General features: G+C 44.4%; 1 protein-coding gene across 3 annotated transcripts in view; it reads right to left on the bottom strand.

The window, feature by feature from the left end:
- The window catches only part of CEP41 (centrosomal protein 41), a 91718-nt gene that overhangs the window by 39119 nt on the left and 33069 nt on the right, over positions 1-19530 (bottom strand). For all 3 annotated transcript variants that reach the window (XM_029616032.1, XM_029616031.1, XM_029616030.1), the window contains exons 3-7: positions 17724-17771; positions 13457-13518; positions 2556-2625; positions 1603-1762; positions 98-267 (exon numbers count right to left, since the gene is read on the bottom strand). In XM_029616032.1, coding sequence (XP_029471892.1) covers positions 98-267; positions 1603-1762; positions 2556-2625; positions 13457-13518; positions 17724-17763 — 502 coding nt within the window. In that variant the 5' untranslated portion in view covers positions 17764-17771. The remainder of the gene's footprint in view (positions 1-97; positions 268-1602; positions 1763-2555; positions 2626-13456; positions 13519-17723; positions 17772-19530) is intronic.

Here is a 19530-nt window from a genome sequence, read left to right as displayed (position 1 = left end):
ATGTCTAGTCTAGCAAACCATAATTAAGGGATTTTGTCTTGGATGTAAAGTGGGCTCTTTGCTGGAAGCATAACCTAAATCCGATTCAGTCCCCTACCTCCAATAATGTGGCAGCTGTTGTAAGCATCACGGTCTCGCACGTCAAGCAGCAAAAATGGACAGTCAGAATAGGGTTGGTCCAGGACTGTTGGGCTTGAGGTAGCAGAGAGGTTAGCCTTCTCTTTCATTTCCTTCCCCAGGTCCAGCTCTCCTACGCCACTTATTACACTTGAAAAAAACAAAGCAGAAACAGGAGATACAAAACAAGCAAACAGGACCAAGCTTATCCTTCTGAATCTTTATTTTCAGTTTTTTAAATTTTTCCTGGGAATTTCTATGCTGTAACAAAAAAAAAAAAAAAAATGTAGAACATGACTGTTATAACACAGATTTTTATTTTGTTATAACATTGAAACTTCCAGGAAAATAAAATAAAAACTGAAAACGAAGGTCCCTACTTATCCTGGAGCGACCCTCCCCAGGTTCGGAGAAGCTCTGTCTGGATTCTGTCCATCTCGGGATGGCAGCCATGGCGAGCATCAAATCTCAAAGCGGAAATACTCATGCGCTTTGTGCCTGCAGCAGGTTTGAAAGAGAAAGTACCCACAGACATCTGTGCCTGTTTTCTTTGCGAAAAATAACGTGCACAGTTGAAAATGCGATCTATGTGCATTCATTTTCTCCCATCACCCAAACATGCCCCAAGGGTACACCTCCTCTAAATGCGGCTAAATCTGCGCATGATTTTAGTGCATTGAGAGGTTGATTTTCAGATAGCCAATATTCACAGGAAAAACAAACTTACTCATTACCTGTGCAAATGGCTGTGAAAATTACCCTCTCTGATGGTAACATACAGACAGCGACTGCTTTTGGCTAACAGGCTGATCCAGGCTTGGTTTTACCTCACTGCAGGTATGAACTCATAGTCCTAATCTTGTTAGTGAAATGAAAGCTATAAATCCAGCACACAGTGCAGTGGATCAGTCAGGCCTGAAAAATGGAGCTTAACTGGCTGTCTGCACTTTAGCAGTCAACCAATGCCCAAGGGGTTTGTTTTGTGTTTTTATAATAATCCTTCTGGCTGAGCTGTAGGCCGGGAGCATTTCCCAACTGTGGTGACTTTTCTTTCTCTCTCAGAAGATGCAGGAGAAACCTTTGCATGCACAGAGATACAGGCAGGAAAGCTGCTCACTTCAGAAATACAGGAACATAGACCAAGATGGCAGATACCGATTGTAAGGCTCATCTTATCTGTCCATTTTCCCTTCCTGCTGTAATACTACAGAACTCGACCATGCAGAGTCATCACTTTTTCTTTCCAATTCTTTCTTATATTTTCTTGAGACAAGTCCCAGTTGTGAGCTGAAACAAGTTGGTGATCTTCTATGCTTTCATTTTTGTAGCTCATTACTCAGAACCTGGATTATGATCTGACACCATGAGCTTTCACCCACAATTACAGATTTAGTAAAGTTCTAGTCCCTCCCAAAATCCCGCAGAAGCTGCATGGCGAGACAGGGGAGAAACGGAAAAGGCTCTGTGACTGCCTGGTTAGACTACCTCTGCAGAGTTGACCTTGATGAATGAAACGGCTCTCCTGCTCCCATACTATTGTTGATGAACTTGATTGGACTGGACGGCGCCTCTTCTGGACTGCTTTTCCCATTCGTCTTGCCTGTGAGGAGCTCGGCTTCTGTCCCAGATGCAACTGAATTATTATCTGTAAAAGAGAAGGGAGTTAAAGATAATGATTACCTGCTTGCCCAATACAAAGAAATGTACATTGAGGCACACATTGAACAGATACATATCCTTAATGCCTTCTCCTGGATCATCATGTGGAAAGAGTCATTGGGCAATCAGGAGAAAGGTGGTCTTGATGGACCTCTGGTCTTCTTTCAGCCTAACCAGTTATATAAGTATATATTTGAGGTTTAATTTCATATTTTGAAAAGCAAAGTATTATAAAGCCATTCTAATCCTATTTCAACCATTTAGAAACAGGGCATGATGTTGTTATGAAATGGCATGTTAAAACCATCAAGATTAGGAAGCTGGTGATAGGTACCTGTATCTTCAGGTTAGGGACCTACCATAAGAATACTTTGCTTTCCTGTAATAATCCTGATTCCTTTATAAGAAATTGCATAGAACAAATTCTTTAGGAATCTTACCTTATCAGCAGAAAGATGACATGTCAGGGGTTGTTTGGAACTATGCCGAAGGACTAATGTATTGGAGCTTTATCCAATTAAATCTTGCATTATAATAAATGAAAGTCTTTTTGGTGTTTTTCGAGTGGCAGCTTTGACTGTAATGTGGTCCAGGGGTGTAAATAAGATACATCTGATAGCATTCCGAGTATCTTTTGTTCCCAGAATAGTAGTACTTAGTGCTCCTAACTGCCTATCACTCTTGTGGTTACTGTCACCTAACAGACCATTATTCCACTTTTGTAGATGACAGATATAATCAAGTTAGACTTTAACATTTACCTGAGCAGCAGTTCTTACCTTCCAGTCTCTGACTCTCATCATTTGTCATTTCAACAGTTTCATTAGCTACAGCAGCAACCTGAATAACCTGTTCAAAACAATAACAGACTTGGTATACAGGCTGATTTTGGTTGAAAGAATTTATTCAAACCAACCAACAGTTTTCAAATTATTAAAGTTTAGGTAATTCTTTGTGGTGATCAAAACAGATTCGGCATTACTTCAATCAGTTGTGTGCCACAGATTGAAAAAACACTTCCTGATCATAAGAATGTGATTGGAGTAAACCCCCTAATGAGCACTTATAGATTTGCATATTACCTAAACTACATATAGCATTATAATCAACTCCCTAGAAACTCAAAAATTCATTTTTAAAATGTGGCTACACCTTAGATAAACTAAACATCCATTTCCTCAGAGACTAGACTTCCACTGTTTATATAGCCACTAGAGGATACAAGAGAAAGGAAAATTGTTTCTTACCTGCTATTTTCCATTCCTGGAATACCACAGATCAGTCCAGATGCATGGGTTTTTCATCCCTACTACTAGATGGAGACAGAGAAGAACATTTACTGACACTGTGCTACTTAAGATAGCGTGCCACCTGCTGGCCCTCAGTATGACTTGTACCCAAGCCAAGATGAGAAAAAACCATAAACCAACTTACTCTCTCCCAAAACGAGCAGGGTTGAGCCCCCAAACTAGAACCTTTTTGTTAACCAAGGGGATCTACACACAGAAAACAGAGTGGTCTTTCCAGAGAGGGCAGGGCTCTGGATTGATTTGTGGATTCCAAGAATAAAATTAGCAGGTAAGAACCAATTTTCCTTTCCTGTTCATACCCCAGATCAGTCCAGACGCATGGGATGTACCTAAGCTCCCTTAGATTGGGCAGGATTCTGAAAGACTCGCTCACAGTATACTCTCTCCAAACTGGCTGCTTCTAGTGCCTGAACATCCAATCGGTAGTGCTTTATAAAAGTGTGTAGAGAAAGGTTGCCGCCCGACAGATCTCCTGTGGGGATAACAACTGGCATTCAGCCCAGGATGCCGCCTGCATCCTAGTAGAATGGGCTCAAAGCCCTTTGGGGATCAGACACACTTTACAAATGTAAGTTGGCACTATGGCCTCCTTCAAACCTCAAGCAACCTTGGCCTTCAAAGCCTTACTCCCTTTAGTCGTTCCTCCAAAAAGAAAGAAAAGGTGATCGGACCTCTGAAAACTGTTGGTGACCTTCAAGTAGCACAACAAAAACCCTTCAGACAACCAAAAAGAATCCTCCTCCAAGCTGGGGTCTGAGACAAAAAACAGGGCCACTGACCCCCTGCTCAACCAGATTTTATGAAAGGGATGGCCCCATCACCAGGACCTAGCACTCCTGGGAGTCACTTCACCAGACAACTATGCAACTGCAGGTTTTGCACCTCTGCCATCTACTGGAGACAAGGAATACTGAAGGACTGTAGGTGGCATGCTATTTTAAAATAGCACAGTGTCAGTAAAGCTGTTCTTCTGTCTCCACCTGCTGGTAGGGATGAAAAATCCATGCATCTGGACTGATCTGGGATATGAACAGGAACAATATACTTTCATCTTCTGGACAGCAGTGCTCAAATGCAATGGGAAAGCCTCATTTTTTTCTATTTTATATACTTTAAGTAGCATATAAAGAAGATAAGCTTCTGTTTTAGTCATGTCTTTCTTAAATTATGCTCTATTCCATTTCAGGTAGAGTTGCTGTTATTGTGTGCTGTAATCTGATCTTTTGGATGCTTTGTAGGTAGGAGTTAGAGGTGTATTGTTTCAGGGCATGCAGAATTTATTTCTGTTGTTGTAGAAATTAGAGCTGTGCACTGAACTTTTTTTTTGCTTCATTTCATTTAATTTAAAATGAAAAAGCAAACAAAATTAAAAAGAAAAAAAAGAGGAAAGAAAACCAAAAGCAAGAAAAAAAGGATTGGGTCCAGCTCCACCCCCTTCTCCTCTGCCACCACCACCAAAAAAAAGTCCCTCCAGGTTTGCTGACAGCATCCCTGGATCCTCTCCCACCCATTTACTCTATCCGTAAGTCTAAGGGGAATCACAGCTGACTCCTGCGAAAAGGAAGTACACAAGGCTTGTAGGTCTTTCTCCTCATCCCCAAGGTTTCCGGCTACTTCCCCGCCAAAAAGAGCCCCTCCAGCCGTGCCCACAGCCCCCCATCCCAAGGGGCAAAAGCAATCCTCAGTTATTCCTGCCCTGCCGGATCCTTATTTCAAAATGGTTCCAGCCGGCCCTGAGGCTGGCATCATTTTGTTGTTTGACTGAGCAAACGGCCATGCAACGAAATGGAACTGGCGTCAGGGCCAGCTGAAACCATTTTGAAATAGGGACCTGGTGCTTGGACCCACTGATCGTGTAACCGGGTGTGGGGGTGCAGTGAACAGCTACATGCCTGGCATGATTTCTTTTCATAGGGGCCAGCTGCTGATGCATTTTGAAAATGAAACCAAATAAAAACTTGCCTATTTTCCTTTTGTTCTCAATACAAAAACATTGTGGAAATGTCCCAAATTCATGTCAAATGAAAGCAAATCCCTAGCAGAAGAAGTAGAGTACCCCAGCATTTCTCAGCTTTGCAGATATCGCTAGTCATCCATTTACAAGCTCTGAGATTTTTGTGCCTCTGTTACACTGAAAATATACTGCTCCATTTATTTTTTCCTGTGAACATTCCTGTAGACCTTCTCCAGCACTCCGCTGTGACATCATCCCTGCAGTGCACAATGGGAGTTTGGAAACGGAAAGCAGCATATTTTATGTCTCGCCTTTGACCTTCTCTCAGGTGTCTTATTGCCCTTGAAATTAATTTTTTTAATTAACTAAATATAAAATTAGCAAAATATAAATCCTATATATAGGAGAAAGCAGAGTTGCTTATTTGTAACTGGTGTTCTCCGAGGATAGCAGAATGTTAGTTCTCACACATGGGTGATATCACCAGATGGGGCCCCGATGCAGAAAACTTATATCAAAGTTTCTAGAACTTTGACTAGGCACACCGAGCATGCCCAGCATGCCCTATTCCACATGTCCAAGCGGGGTCCCTCTTCAGTCTTGTAATATAGAATTATGATTACAATAAAAAATAGGAGAAACCCAATTCTGCGGGATGGTGGGCGGGTTTCATGAGGAATAACATGTTGTCCTCAGAGAACATCTGTTACAGGTAAGCGACTCTAATTTCTTCAAAGGCAAGCAGGATGGTAGTCCTCACACATGGGTGAATCCCAAGTTACAGGCTGCTCTCCAACACAAAAAGGGACCAAAAGACACCCAACTAGGTGCCAACGAGCATAACAGAGGGGAGAGACAGCCTGAACCCAAACAACAGACCCTAGGTGGGAGAGTTGGGTTCTACACCTCAAACAAGTTCCAAAGGACAAACTGGATGAAACTACTGTCACATCGGCCATCCCTATCCATACAATGATATGTGAATATGTGGCGAGAACTCCACGTCGCAGCCTTGTAGATCTCCTCCACGGGACCTGCTCACAAGTGGGCCATCGATGCCGCCATGGCTGTGACAGAATGAACCTTGACTTGCCTGGGCATAACAGAAGAGATGCAATCTGCTAGCCAATTGAATAATGTCCTTTTGGCAACTGCAACGCCCAACTTATTCTTGTCAAAAGAAATAAAATGTTGTGTGAACTGTCTATGGGCTTCTGTCCGCTCCAGATAGAAGGCTAAGGCGCGCTTGCAGTCCAAACAATATAGTGCTCATTCGCTTTGGTGTGAATGGAGCCTAGGAAAGAACATTGGCAGGACGATTGACTAGTTAAGGTGGAAATCCATCACCACCTTAGGCAGTGTACGCAAAATCACCTTTGTCATGATAAAACTTAGTATAAGGTGGATAAGTCACTGAGGCCTGGAGCTCGCTGACCCTGCACGCTGAAATGACCATCAGCAAAAATATGACCTACCAGGTCAGGTACTTCAGGTCAAGGTATGCAGAGGCTCAAAAAGAGCTTTCATCAGCTGACCTAACACCATGATAAGGTTCCAAGACACAGTGGGAGGGCTTAGAGGAGGCTTCAATTGAAGCAGGCCCCGCATGAGTATACAGCTGTAGACTGTACAGTGATGGGTGTACCATCTACATCTTGATGGTATGCGCCAATTGCACCGAGATGAACTCTAACGGAGTTGGTCTTTAAGCCATTCTCCGATAGGTGGAGGAGGTAATTAAGCAGTTTTTGTGTGGGGCTGGAGAACGGATCTAGGGCATTCTGCTCATACCACATGGAAAACCTCCTCCACTTAAGTCCACAGGACTTTCTAGTGGAAGGCTTTCTAGAAGCCACCAGGATCTGATACACATCCTCTAAAAAATCAAGCGGCTGCAGGATTAACCTCTCAACATCCAGGCTGTGAGCGACAGGGCCTGGAGGTTGGGATTCTGCAGCCTGCCTTGATCTTCGTGATGAGATCTGGGGAAGTCCCCAGACTGATCGGTCTCCGGATTTATTTATTTATTTATTTAAAGGCTTTTATATACCGGAGTTCATGTACTAGTACATATCACTTCGGTTTACACAGAACCAATATTGGAAAATTACATCAAACAAGTGGGTATAAAATAACAAGGCTAACTTTGTAGGAACTTAGAACTTGAGGTAAAGGAGAGAACAGGACCAAGTGGTAACAGATCAATGTAAATAGCTAAATAATAAATACAAATTCTTACAATAAATACAAATGCTTACAGATTACAGTCTTCAAAATCTAAGTTTACATCTTCAGAATAATGTTTAAATCTACAAGAACTAACGGTTACTAATGGATAGACAACTCCTATAGCAGTGGAAACCTGACCTGTCTTGGCCAATAAGGGACTATGAGGATCATAATCCCCTTGTCTTTGTGAAGTTTCAAGAGAGTCTTCGCCACGAAGGGAATCGGAGAATACACATACAGAAAACCCTTGCCCCAATGATGGGTGAGATCATCAGAGGCTGGTTTGCCATCTGACCTGTAGACAGAACAGAACCGAGGCATCTTCCTGTTGCAGGGGGACACGCACAGATCTATGTGCAGGCTCTCCCAGAGGCGGAATATGGTATGGGGTATGAAGGCTCGACTCAGCCTGTCTACTACCACATTCTCCATCCCAGCCAGGTACATGGCCGTGAGCATCATCCCATGGGACAAGGCCCATGAGCAGATCTGAACCGCTTTCTGACACAGGACGTATGATCCCGTGCCTTCCTGCTTGTTGACATACCACAAAGCTACTTTGTCGGTGTGGATCAGGACAACTTTGTTGGACAGACGATCTCCGAAAATCCATAAGGTGTACCTGATTGCCCAAAGCTCCAGGAAGTTGATTTGACAAGAGCGTTCCTGGGCTGACCAGAGACCCTGAGTACTGAGCCCATCTACATTAGCTCCCTACCCCAGGATGAATGCAATTTGGGTAGGGGGACTTCAAAACAAGATCCCCTGTTCCAGATATGAAAGTACCCACCACACCAGGACAATGAGTCCCGGAGAGATGGGGGTGACTCGGATGCAATCCTGGAGGCTCTGAGTTGCCTGGCGCCACTGCGATCTCAGGGTCCTTTGTGCTCTGCGCGTGTGTAAACATGCCAAGAGAGTGACATTGACATTTGTGGCCATATAGCCCAATAACCTTAACATGTGCCTGGCTGACACCTGCTGGCTCTCTGCAGCAATGGTCATCAAGATGACGCCCTCATGAGGGCAGAAGGCCTTGGCCTCGGCGGTGTCTAGCAGGGCTCCTATGAAGTCCAATTGAAGTGCCGGGCTGAGATGGAACTTTGGGTAGTTGAGAATGAACCCTAGTGACTCCAACATCCGGTTGCTCAAGAGCACGGATGCTCAAGTGGTGGCCTCTGCCTAATGATGTGATCTTGACCAGCCAATCATCCAGATACAGGAAAACATGCACTTCCAGCCTATGGAGATGTCTTGCCACTACGGCCAGGCATTTTGTGAAGACCCGTGGGGCTGATGCAAACCTGAATGGCAACACTCGGTATTGGAAGTGCTGTTTTCCCACCCACAAATCGGAGATATTTCCTGTGACCAGGGAAGATCTCGATATGAATGTATGTATCCTTTAGGTCGAGGGAGCATAGCTAGTCCTCTTTTTTGTAAAAGAGGAATCAAGGTGCCCAGGGAAACCATCTTGAACTTTTCTTTTCTTAGAAACTTATTCAAGGCCCTTAGGACTAGGATGGTATGAGTCCTCCTGTTCTTCTTTGGAATCAGGAAGTACCTGGAGTAAAATCCCCGCTCTCTTTGCCATGGTGATGTGGCTTGACTGCTCTGGCCGTTAAGAGGGAGGAGAGCTCTGCTAGTAGTACTTCCTGATGTGCTAACGGCCCCCAATATGGGCACAGAGGGCAATTTGGCGGGATACCCAATAGGTTCAATTGGCATCCTTGGCAGAACCCACTGGTCTATGGTTATACTAGGCTGCTAGCCCATGGTCCCGGGTATGGGCAACTAGCTTACGCTCCCTACGGCCTAGTCAAAATCCTGTTGCTGGAGTTGACTGAGAAGCCGGCTGGGGCTTGGGGGATCTCTGCTGCCTGGGATGACCGCAGGAGCCTTGATGGTGTTGTTGGGAGTGAGGAGGCGGAGGACAGTACTTCCTTTGGTGAAAGAAGACTTCCTTGGCCCCAGTCTTGCTGGCCTCCTGGATGAGGACATCTGGTCTAGTGTACTGGGGGAGAATTGTTGGACAGTCTTATGGTGATTCTGAAGTTGGGCCACAGCATCCATCACCCTATCTCCGAAGAGATTCTCTCCAGTACACGGCACATCAGCAAGTCGTTCCTATACTTCTGGTTGGAGATACGAGGCCTGCAGCCATGCCATTCTGCAGATGCCGATTCCTGCTGCAGAGACTCTTGTTACCATCTCAAACATCATAGTTCACACGGACCTCATGTTTTCCACACCCCAGGCTCTTTTGCACCAGTGACATGAGGGCGTCCTGCTGCTGTTGAGGCAGCTGCTCAGCCACCTCCTTCCAGATGTCCTGCGAGTACTGGTTTATGTAGAGCTGTTAGGCAGCTATGCAGGCAATAAGTATGGCACCTTGAAATATTTTCCTCCCAAGAGCACCTACTGCTTTATGGTCCTTCCCCTGGGGTGTCAAGGAATGAGTCCAAGAGCTCTTGGTCCTCAGCTTATCGAATCTGGCAGCCTTCTGGACAAGGTAAACCAGGTCTACCTTCTTATTGATGGGAGGCACTGTGAGGGGGTGTTTCCATATTCTCAGCAGCAACTCCTTAAGGATTTCATGTACTGGGACTTCCACAAGCTCCTTAGGAGGCTCTACAAACTGGAGGACTTCCACAAATGCCTTAGGAGGCTCTACAAACTGGAGGATCTCAAGCATTTTGTGCCCGGCATCCTCCTCAGTCAATAAAATGAAAAGGGATGGATTCAGTCATCACCCTCACAACCCTGCAAAGGTCAAGTCGTAGGCGAATACGTACTTCGCTCCTCTGGAGGAGAAGGGTCTGAAGGAGGACCTCAGAGTAGGACTCTGAAACGTCATCCCCCCAGTGGTCATAGGGTTCTCATCTTCATGGAAGGTGACAAAGGATGGGTCCCTAGGTGCTCAGACTACATCCAGAGTTGCAGACATTGGTAGCATGGGATGGGGGAAAGCAGGCCTTGGCGTTTCCGCCGGACTCTGTGGAGCTTCCTTGGAGGAGGAACTAGCGATGACCACCATACCAGTAGGGGGAGGCCTTGGGTCCCCACCAGGCACTGATGCTGTCCTGGGAACAGATGCCAACTGGGTTGGTAACATACTGATGAGCACGCTGAGCTTCTCCAGAAGCAGTATGAAGATGGGAGGCACAAGGTTCAGTGCTGTCGGTGCCACAGGACCAAAACCCTGTAGTGCCTGGCCTACTGCTAGCTGGACTCGTCATTCCAGCTCCTCCTTGAATGTTGCCGATGCCAAGATCGACTGGAAGAAAGGAGGGGTAACCAGATCTTCTTCTGACCCTCGAGATGGATTGGTGACTGGCATCATGAACGGTGGAGACCATCGCAGATCCCCAGCACTGATGGAAGATTGGTACTCCTCGCCACAGGATCACTTTGAGGGCATCGCGGCAAAAGTCAGTGCATCTCTGTGCCAGACACCATACATTGAAAGGGACCCATGTTGATGCTTCTTTGGCTTCTCATGATCCTTGGCCTGGTCCTACTCCGGTGCAGAGGCTGACGACAACAAACCAGATGCCCTCAGCCTGGAGAAGATAGACGATGGTTGATCTCCAGCTCCCCTGTCCGCCGGCGACGTTGATGGAACTGACGGTCTCGCTGAGGTTGATGGCTCGGTGACCATTGGTGCAGCTCCTTGGTCCTTCGATGGCTCGACCTTCTTCAACTTGAAGAGCTACTCCATCTTGTTGAGTCGAAGTCGACATCCGTTTAGGGTCATCTGGGTGCATAAGCAGCAACCGGACATCACGTGATGCCCCTAGGCAGAGGACACGTCTCAGGCGGATCCATAATGGATATGGTCCTCAGGCACCGGGGGCATCATCGAAAACAGGACATGGCTATGACGGATGAAACAAAAGTGCACTAATGGAAGACTATGGTGGCAGGGCGGCATTGGCTGGCGGGCACTGATGCACTACCACCATAGGGGAATCAACCACGGAAGGAAACTTACCCGAATCGCCGAAAATCCTGACTAGGGAGACACTATGGGAGGGCACCGAGAGGGACCCGGCGATGGAACAACAAGTGGACAAGTGCAAGGTGTTGCATATAGGGAAAAATTACTCTTGCTAGAGTTACACGATGTTAGGTTCCATATTAGGAGCTACCACCCAGGAAAAAGATCTAGGCATCATAGTGGATAATACTTTGAAATCGTCGGTTCAGTGTGCTGCAGCAGTCAAAAAAGCAAACAGAATGTTAGGATTTATTAGGAAGGGAATGGTTAAAAAAACAGAAAATTTCATAATGCCTCTGTATCGCTCCTTGATGAGACCGCACCTTGAATACTGTGTACAATTCTGGTCGATGCATCTCAAAAAAGATATAGTTGCGATGGTGAAGGTACAGAGAAGGGCAACCAAAATGATAAAGGGGATGGAACAACTCCCCTATGAGGAAAGGCTGAAGAGGTTAGGGCTGCTCAGCTTGGAGAAGAGACGGCTGAAGGGAGATTCGATAGAGGACTTTAAAATCATGAGAGGTCTTGAACGAGTAGAAGTGAATCGGTTATTTACACTTTCGGATTATAGGACTAGGGGGCACTGCACGAAGTTAGCAAGTAGCACATTTAAGATTAATCGGAGAAAATTATTTTTCACTCAACGCACAATTGGGCTCTGAAATTTGTTGCCAGAGGATGTGGTTAGTGCAGTTATTGTAGCTGGGTTTAAAAAAGGTTTGGATAAGTTCTTGGAGGAGAAGTCCATTAACTGCTATTAATCAAGTTGACTTAGGGAATGGCCTCTGCTATTACTGGCATCAGTAGCATGGGATCTTCTTGGTGTTTGGGTACTTGCCAGGTTCTTGTGGCCTGGTTTGGCATCTCTTGGAAACAGGATGCTGGGCTTGATGGACCCTTGGTCTGACCCAGCATGGCAATTTCTTATGTTCTTAATAAGAAAAAACCTGCGAAAAAAACATGAGAAAATGAAGTCTTCCACAAGGCCAAAAAAACAGCCAAAGTGAGCTCACTCACACCGCGTTGCTTACAGCTTCACAGAAAAAAAAACAAAACTGGAGAGGGACCCCGCATGGCCACATGGTATAGGGCATATGTTTTCCACATCGGTGCTCCATCTGATGATGTCACCCATGTGTGAGGACTACCATCCTGTTTGTCCTCTTCATGATTTGTAGTTTGAGACTTTCCCATTTAGAGGGAGACCATACCAGGAAAATCTGGTGTTGTATGTTGCCAGCCATCAATTTAATTATGCATTTTTAGCCATGTGGTTGTTTTTTCAGAACCTTTTTAATAAAATGTAGAGATTTAAGGCTGTGGTGTGCCCTGCCTCAGTGCCTGATGTTTGTTTACAATTGCAGCAGCAAGAATCAATTTAGAAAGAGACACAGACCAAGATCTGGCTTAGGAAGTCTGATCACGCCTGAACTTCACTGTGCACAAATGGCAGTGATGTCAGATTCCCAGTTTCCCAAACACTGACACTCACCTTTACCCTATGACTCGGCCAAGTGGCAGGGTCTGTCTACTCTAAAAAGTATTTGGGGTTTTTTTTTAATTAAAACAGATTACTGCATCCAAGCCTAAGACTTGTGACTGCTGATCCTCAGGGGAAGGAGAGGTGGAAAGGGATGAATGAGCTGCTTGCAGTTGCTCTGCTGCTGCCTCATGGTCAGGAGACTGGAAAATCTGTTTAAAAATGTGCATGAAACAAAAGCAGGGGAGCCTTTTAACTTGGCTGCAGGACAAGGCTGGTTTAATTGAAACATACTCATTTAAAGGTAGTCCTTAACTCACAATAAAGTGACAACAAGAAGTCCTTTCTTCCAAGTTTAAAGTGAGCATACTAGTGGGTAGCAGCCAGTCACCAGTCCATCATTTATTTTGGAATATTCGAGGAGACGGATATCCCGATGGCAGAGAATCCAAAAAGTCATATGGAAGAGTTAGAGAATATGGGAATAACAAATAAAGCTAAGTTTGGTCTCTATCGGTTTAGTTCAGGGGTCAGGGAGTTACCACTTTGTTTTTTGGCATAAATCTAAATTCTATTGCTTGCTGAGCCTGCACAAGGTGTGTCCTCTACAGCACTGGACGCTCCACCAGGGGGGTCACCTTTCAGAAATGCTGCTGTACTTTAAGCCAGTGTTAAAGTGGGTGGGAAGGAAAGCGATTACATACCAGCTGGGCGAAGGTGCTAACTTTCAGTCTCTTGAACAGCTCATCCTTTTTGTACCTGTAATCTAAAGAGAGGCAAAGAGTTATTCTTCCAGTTTCATTCCCTTCTACCATAACTCGGGTAGCTACCTCGAGGTTTCTGGCAAACATTTCTATAGATCCAAAAGCTACCCCAAAAAACAAAAATACAGAAGAACAGCATATTCTTGACACAGAGAGGTCCATATTCAACCACTAGCCAGCTAGCAAAGTTAGCTGGATAAACATGTCCAGCTAACTTTGCAAGTTTATTCAGCAGTACAGGGGCTCTGCCAAATATAAGAACATAAGAAATTGCCATGCTGGGTCAGACCAAGGGTCCATCAAGCCCAGCATCCTGTTTCCAACAGTGGCCAATCCAGGCCATAAGAACCTGGCAATTACCCAAACACTAATATCTTAAAGTTATAGCCAGATAAGTTGTCTTAAATTTATTTGGCTGTTGCTAAAAATTGGCATTTATACTGCTAACTTAGCTGGATAGCCAGCTTTGCCACAGAATGCCCCCTCTATGCCCCGAGTTAGCTGGTTATCTGGCTAACTCTGGATCAGTCAGCATGGCGAGATTTTCAAATCCCACCATTTGTGGATAAATGGCACAGAATATTGGCCTCAGAGATGTCTATTCACTAAGCTGTGCTAATGTAATTACACACATTAAATGCAGAATTTGGCACTAAATATGCATTAAAATCACAGCTGGGCATGATATCGGCAATGCTCGCACAATGTAAAAGTGGGATTTACTAAACTGTAGTTCTCATGTTCCGCAGTTTAGTAAATCCGGTAACTTTAAAACGCACGTATGGGCGCATGAGCAGACATACGCTGGAAATTTAAATCATGTGCACAGTTGTGCGCGTATGATTTAAAATATGCCTACCTTGTGTATGTTTGCTCCTAATTTCAAGCAGTTACTTGAGCAAACGTATTTTGCGTATCTTCCTTAGGACTTTGACGACTTTAACATGTGCAGTTAAGCAGATTTTAAAACATGCTCGCAGGAAGGACATTCCCAGTTTTACCAAGCAGTCTACCAGTATGTCCCATCTGCCTTGAGGTCATCCAGACCCCTCTGGCTCTTCAGCCTGCACCCCCACCACCTTGTGTTAAGCCTAAAAAGCAATTTCTACAGACTTACACCTCATCAGGAGCAGCAGTAAACATACACAGCTAATAAGCTGCCCTGTGCTGTGGCCACCAGTTTCAGATTTACGCATGCAACTATTGTCTCCGCCCCAGAACGCCCAAGCTCCGCCCCTTTTCTGCCCCTTTTTTTTTTTTTTTGTTCGAGCATGTGTGTAATTAGTGGCTTTTAAATATGCGTCGCTCACGCGTGGCCCAGATACTCATTTCTATGGGCCTTTTAGCGTGGAGCAACACTTGCAATTTGCCCCAATGTGTTTTAGAATGATGTGTTAACATGCCGTTTTAACAGTGGTTAGTAAAGAGGTGCATTTAGACAGCACTTTTCATCCAAACACGACCTAATGGGTTTAACAGCCAGCATACGTCAAAAATACCCAGGCAGAAATTCTGGCTAATGACTTTTCAACTCCGCAGCAGGTAAAACTGTTCCACTGAAAACTCTTGGATTGATTTTGAAGCCCTGACATTATCGTTAGAGCTTCCTATTCCCCAGCGTGCTTGTTTCATCCTCTCTGTGACTTCCCCTTTGGGAGGCAGCATTGGGTTGTTCTTATTTTATATATTTTTACACTTCAAAAACTGTAAAAAGGGTGCGAACGTTTCCTTATGGGCACACTCTAGTCCTGAGTCCTCTCACGCTACGCTCATGCTTTCCCTGGACAATATGATGTCTGTGTACGGTTCAGAGTAAGCCAGGCTAATAATGATGGGCGTAGCTGTCCAGCAGGAGTCTTCTAAAGTGTTCAACCTTAATATCGCTTCTTGAATGGAACATAAATCAGAAAGAAAAAGAAATCTTCACAAAATATTGTTTGCTATAGTTGACAACCTAATTACCAAAGTATTTCTTCTCTTGCTTTAAACTGTACTACAAAACTCTTCTGATGGACTCTAAAACTGGCATTATTTAAATCTTTAATTAATGGGCTTGATGGCACTCTTGGGCATAATACTGCCAGAATACTTTCCCCCAAAGTCTAATAAATTGGAGGGTTTTTTGTCATAGTGCTCTCCCTTTCGCTTTGGTCAGGGTCTCCGCAGACTGCACCTGATGTTAAACTTAGTATCTGGAGGCATTAGTGAAACACTACCAATCTCCCCACAACTTCTATTCACTTACCTGGCTCCGACTTACACAGGGACTCATCCAGACTTTGTGACATTGCGATCAAAGATTCAGAATCAAGAGAACACATTTTTTTGTAGACTGCAGTAAATATGAGATGCAGTATATTTTAAAATCAGCTTGCCTTCTCTCGCCGTCTACTGTGCAGAGCTCCAATACATTTCAGTAAGAGCCTGGATCTGTCTTTAGCATCCCGCTCAAATCTCATCTCAGAGGATAAATAATTGTGATACTATCCATCTTATCAGATCAATTTGCATTCCCTGCAAATCTGTTGCTTGAGTTACAGCAAAAACAGAGAAAGAATTGTAGTGGCTGTTTAGCACGGTGTCCAAGTGGTGTCGTCTGTCCATGAGAAATCAAAACCAGAGCCTGCAAAGTGCCAATGGGTACAAAGTGTCCATTCTCGCAGGTAAAGCAGATTCTTGCATTCAGTGACAGTGGAACCACAAAGCTTCCTCTGTGCTTTTAGGGTCCCACTCAGCAAGAATTGTAACAAAAAAATCAATTCTCAGTGGAAGATTTACAATTCAGGTTTTGCAACAGAATCACATTTGTAGTGGTGACTGGATTGGAAAGAGTACAAAGCTGCCAATGGAATCTGAGCAGAACAATCCATAAAAATTGTTGTAAAACAAAATTAGAGCCTTGTAACCAACATGCTATAAAAATATTTGGGTAGCAGAGGGTGGGAAATTAGAAACTTGGTAGAGAAATTGTTTGGAGGTTACATGCTCTTTTTTATATTCTGATGGCTTCACTACTCTCAAAAAGCTTTTTGAGCTAGTTATCGGAATCAAGAATCTAGACATTTCCTTATTCTGCAGTTATTAACATACAAAGACATAGTTAGGGCCAACCAGGTGGCTCTGTCTGTGCATTTCCATGCGGAAGGTCCTTGATTTGTCTCCCAGGTCAGGTCTTCTGCTCCCCGGGTTGGCTGAGGTTGGAGATGCTCCAGAAGCAGCGTTCATAGCCCCCAGGGGGAGGAGGGAGTCAACACTCAGATGACCCTGAGTGGCCAGATTCAGGGCCCAGAATTACAGGATTCTGGAAGCAGCTCTAGAGCAGGGCCCCTGGCCCAGGACCATTGCTGCAATGATCAGACTAGTACAGTGGGCAAGGTGGGGAGGAATCCCACCCCTGGCTCTGATTGACCTGGAGACTCAAAGGAGCGGCAAGAAACGGTCATGTCAAAATATAAAATAAAAAATAAATACTCTGATTTTTTTATTTTAATATTTGAAAATTGAGACTCAATATGCCAACCTAAAAACATAATCAGCTGCAGATTTTGATCTAGTTTAATCCAGTTCTGGTATTCTTGACCTCAAAATCCTACTCTTCTCTGTTCTCCTCCCAGCATATCCTGAGCCTCTTCATCTTGTCCAAAAGGTGCTCTCTTTCCATCTCAAACAACAATGTAGTTTGTCCCCCATTCCCTCGGGTACCCACGTAGGGTGTGAGCCTTTCATGGCTGGGGGTTAAGATCCCTGTCTGAAAGTGGCAGGCAGACAAACTCACTGGAAGAGAGTGAGGAATCCCTTGGTTTTGACTTTATGGCACTTACAGACGGACAGCATTAGAGACAGACATTTATGATTATTAAGCCAGTTAACTGGATTCTTTGCAGGTTGTGGTACCATGAACCCAGCTTTCTCTAGAACCAACAGGACTAATAGTACTCGGCACTCAAGCTGGTTAATCAACAGGCCAATCAACTGTGTTACGTAGTAATGACAGCAGAAAAGGACCAAATGGTCCATCCGGTCTGCCCAGCAAGCTTGTTAAAACAAAACCTCCTCCATGCTTAACTTATGTAGAGGCAGCACATTTGGCTTCCAAATGCTGTACACTTAAGGTGCCCAATGTAGTCCAAAGTTTGGATCCTGCTGCTATAATTCTATTAGATCGCTACTCAACCTCATTTTATTTTTTCACCTGGAATATACTCACTTTTATTCATTTCTTCTAGTTTTTCCATGTACTTGGTCATGCTGTTCCCTGCAAAAAAAAAATAAAAGAACAGTAACAATTGAGGGAAGGGAGAAAGTGCACCAAAATGGTTTACAAAAGGGATGATTGGCATGGTAAGCGCCAAAAGATTAGCATTTAAAAAGGTACCAGGAACTATAGTGGAGGACAGGACAGTGTATCTAAAAAGGCAGAGAGAAGTGGAGAAGGCAGTCAGGAGGATAAATGATAAAGAAAACAGCAAAGCAATAAACCGCAGCATGAACGGAGATAGTACGGGGATGGCAAACCTGGAAAAAAAATAATAATCAAAAAAACTGAACAAATATCCACAGCAATAACAAAAGGAGGAGAGGGGGAAGGACTGCAGATAAGAAAGAATAGCAGAAATGGGAAAAAGAAAGTGGATACCAAGTGAAGAACGTAAAGGAGCCAGACAAGGTGCACCCTATGATACAAAAGGAGGTGAAAGAAAGGATGAAATCCACGGGAGGGCGATTACAGTGGTGCATAAGCCGATGCGTGCGGAGAGGGGAAGACAGAGGCATTCAAGCACCCCCCCCCCCAAACGTTTCTGCATTACTGAAGACGCTGCAGTCTGACGGTCTGGGGCCTCCTCCACCCCAGCATCCCTTTCCCATTTTTTTAATTTATTTATGAAAAACTTTTAATATACCGACATTCATAGGGCATATCATGCCGGTTTACAAAAAACTGAAGCAGGTAAAAAATACAAAGAACAGGGGGGGGGGGAGAGAGGGGGAGCAGGCAAGAAGAGGGTGAGAGGGGGGCAGGGGAAGAGCAGCAAGAAAGGATAGGGCAGAAGGAGAGAGAGGAACAATCAATAATTGAGCAATATAATAAAAGGAACATAATTGTAACTGGGTTCTAAAATTATAAGTTAAGGCGAGGTACTTATTTACAATAAATCAATAGCGTAATTACTTGTTAGGGTTAAGGCTTTGGCAATGAAGAGTTCAAAGGGGGGGGCAGGAGGGAGGCGGGGGCAGGGAGTGTGGGTTGGGGGGGGAGAGGGCTGAGTACAAGATCGATCTCCGACTGCAGGGGAAGAGAGCAAAAAAAAAAAAAATTTCACCTTTTCACCACAGCGTTCGGCATCCTGCACCCTTTCAGCTTTTTTTTTTTTAACTTAAGTCCACGCCAGTAAAAAAAAAACAAAAAAAAAACCAAACCCAAAAAACAGCTATCAGACCAAGGCACTCATCTGAAGGACCACGGAAATTACCTCAGGAATTCTTAACTGAGGAAAGGACCATAAGATATCACCATAGGAGAGCAGGGCGAATTAACCACAGCCACCATCTGCTGGTGACGGAGAATACTGGTGGGCTGATGTCACTGCAGGAGTATATGTCAGCTTTGCTCCATCTCCATCTGCTGGTAGATGTGCATAACCCACTGGTTCTGGATTCATCTGTGTGAATGCTAAGAAAGCTGAATTACCAATGCTGACAGTGAATAAAAATGTTTATTTTTAAGGTGGATTCGCCCACTTTTTTCCCCTTCCTTTGCTCCATAACAGAGGCAATTTTCAAAACTGTGTGTGCTGATGTAAAATCCGCAGTTCTCAAAGGGAAAGATTAGGATGATCTCTCAAAATACAAAAATCAAGAAAAGTCTACACAGTTCCAAAATTATGCAGTACAGATTACACAGTTGCAAAAGTCACTGTGAAAAAACACACTTGGGTAGTGCACAGTCAAAATGGAATCTGAAGATTAGGTGGTGTTATTTCTGGAGCTGACGAAATTGCACTACAGAAAATCAT

Source organism: Rhinatrema bivittatum, chromosome 9, assembly GCF_901001135.1.
Source record: "Rhinatrema bivittatum chromosome 9, aRhiBiv1.1, whole genome shotgun sequence".
Taxonomy (NCBI): domain Eukaryota; kingdom Metazoa; phylum Chordata; class Amphibia; order Gymnophiona; family Rhinatrematidae; genus Rhinatrema; species Rhinatrema bivittatum.
This window is presented reverse-complemented; position numbering and strand designations above follow the sequence as displayed.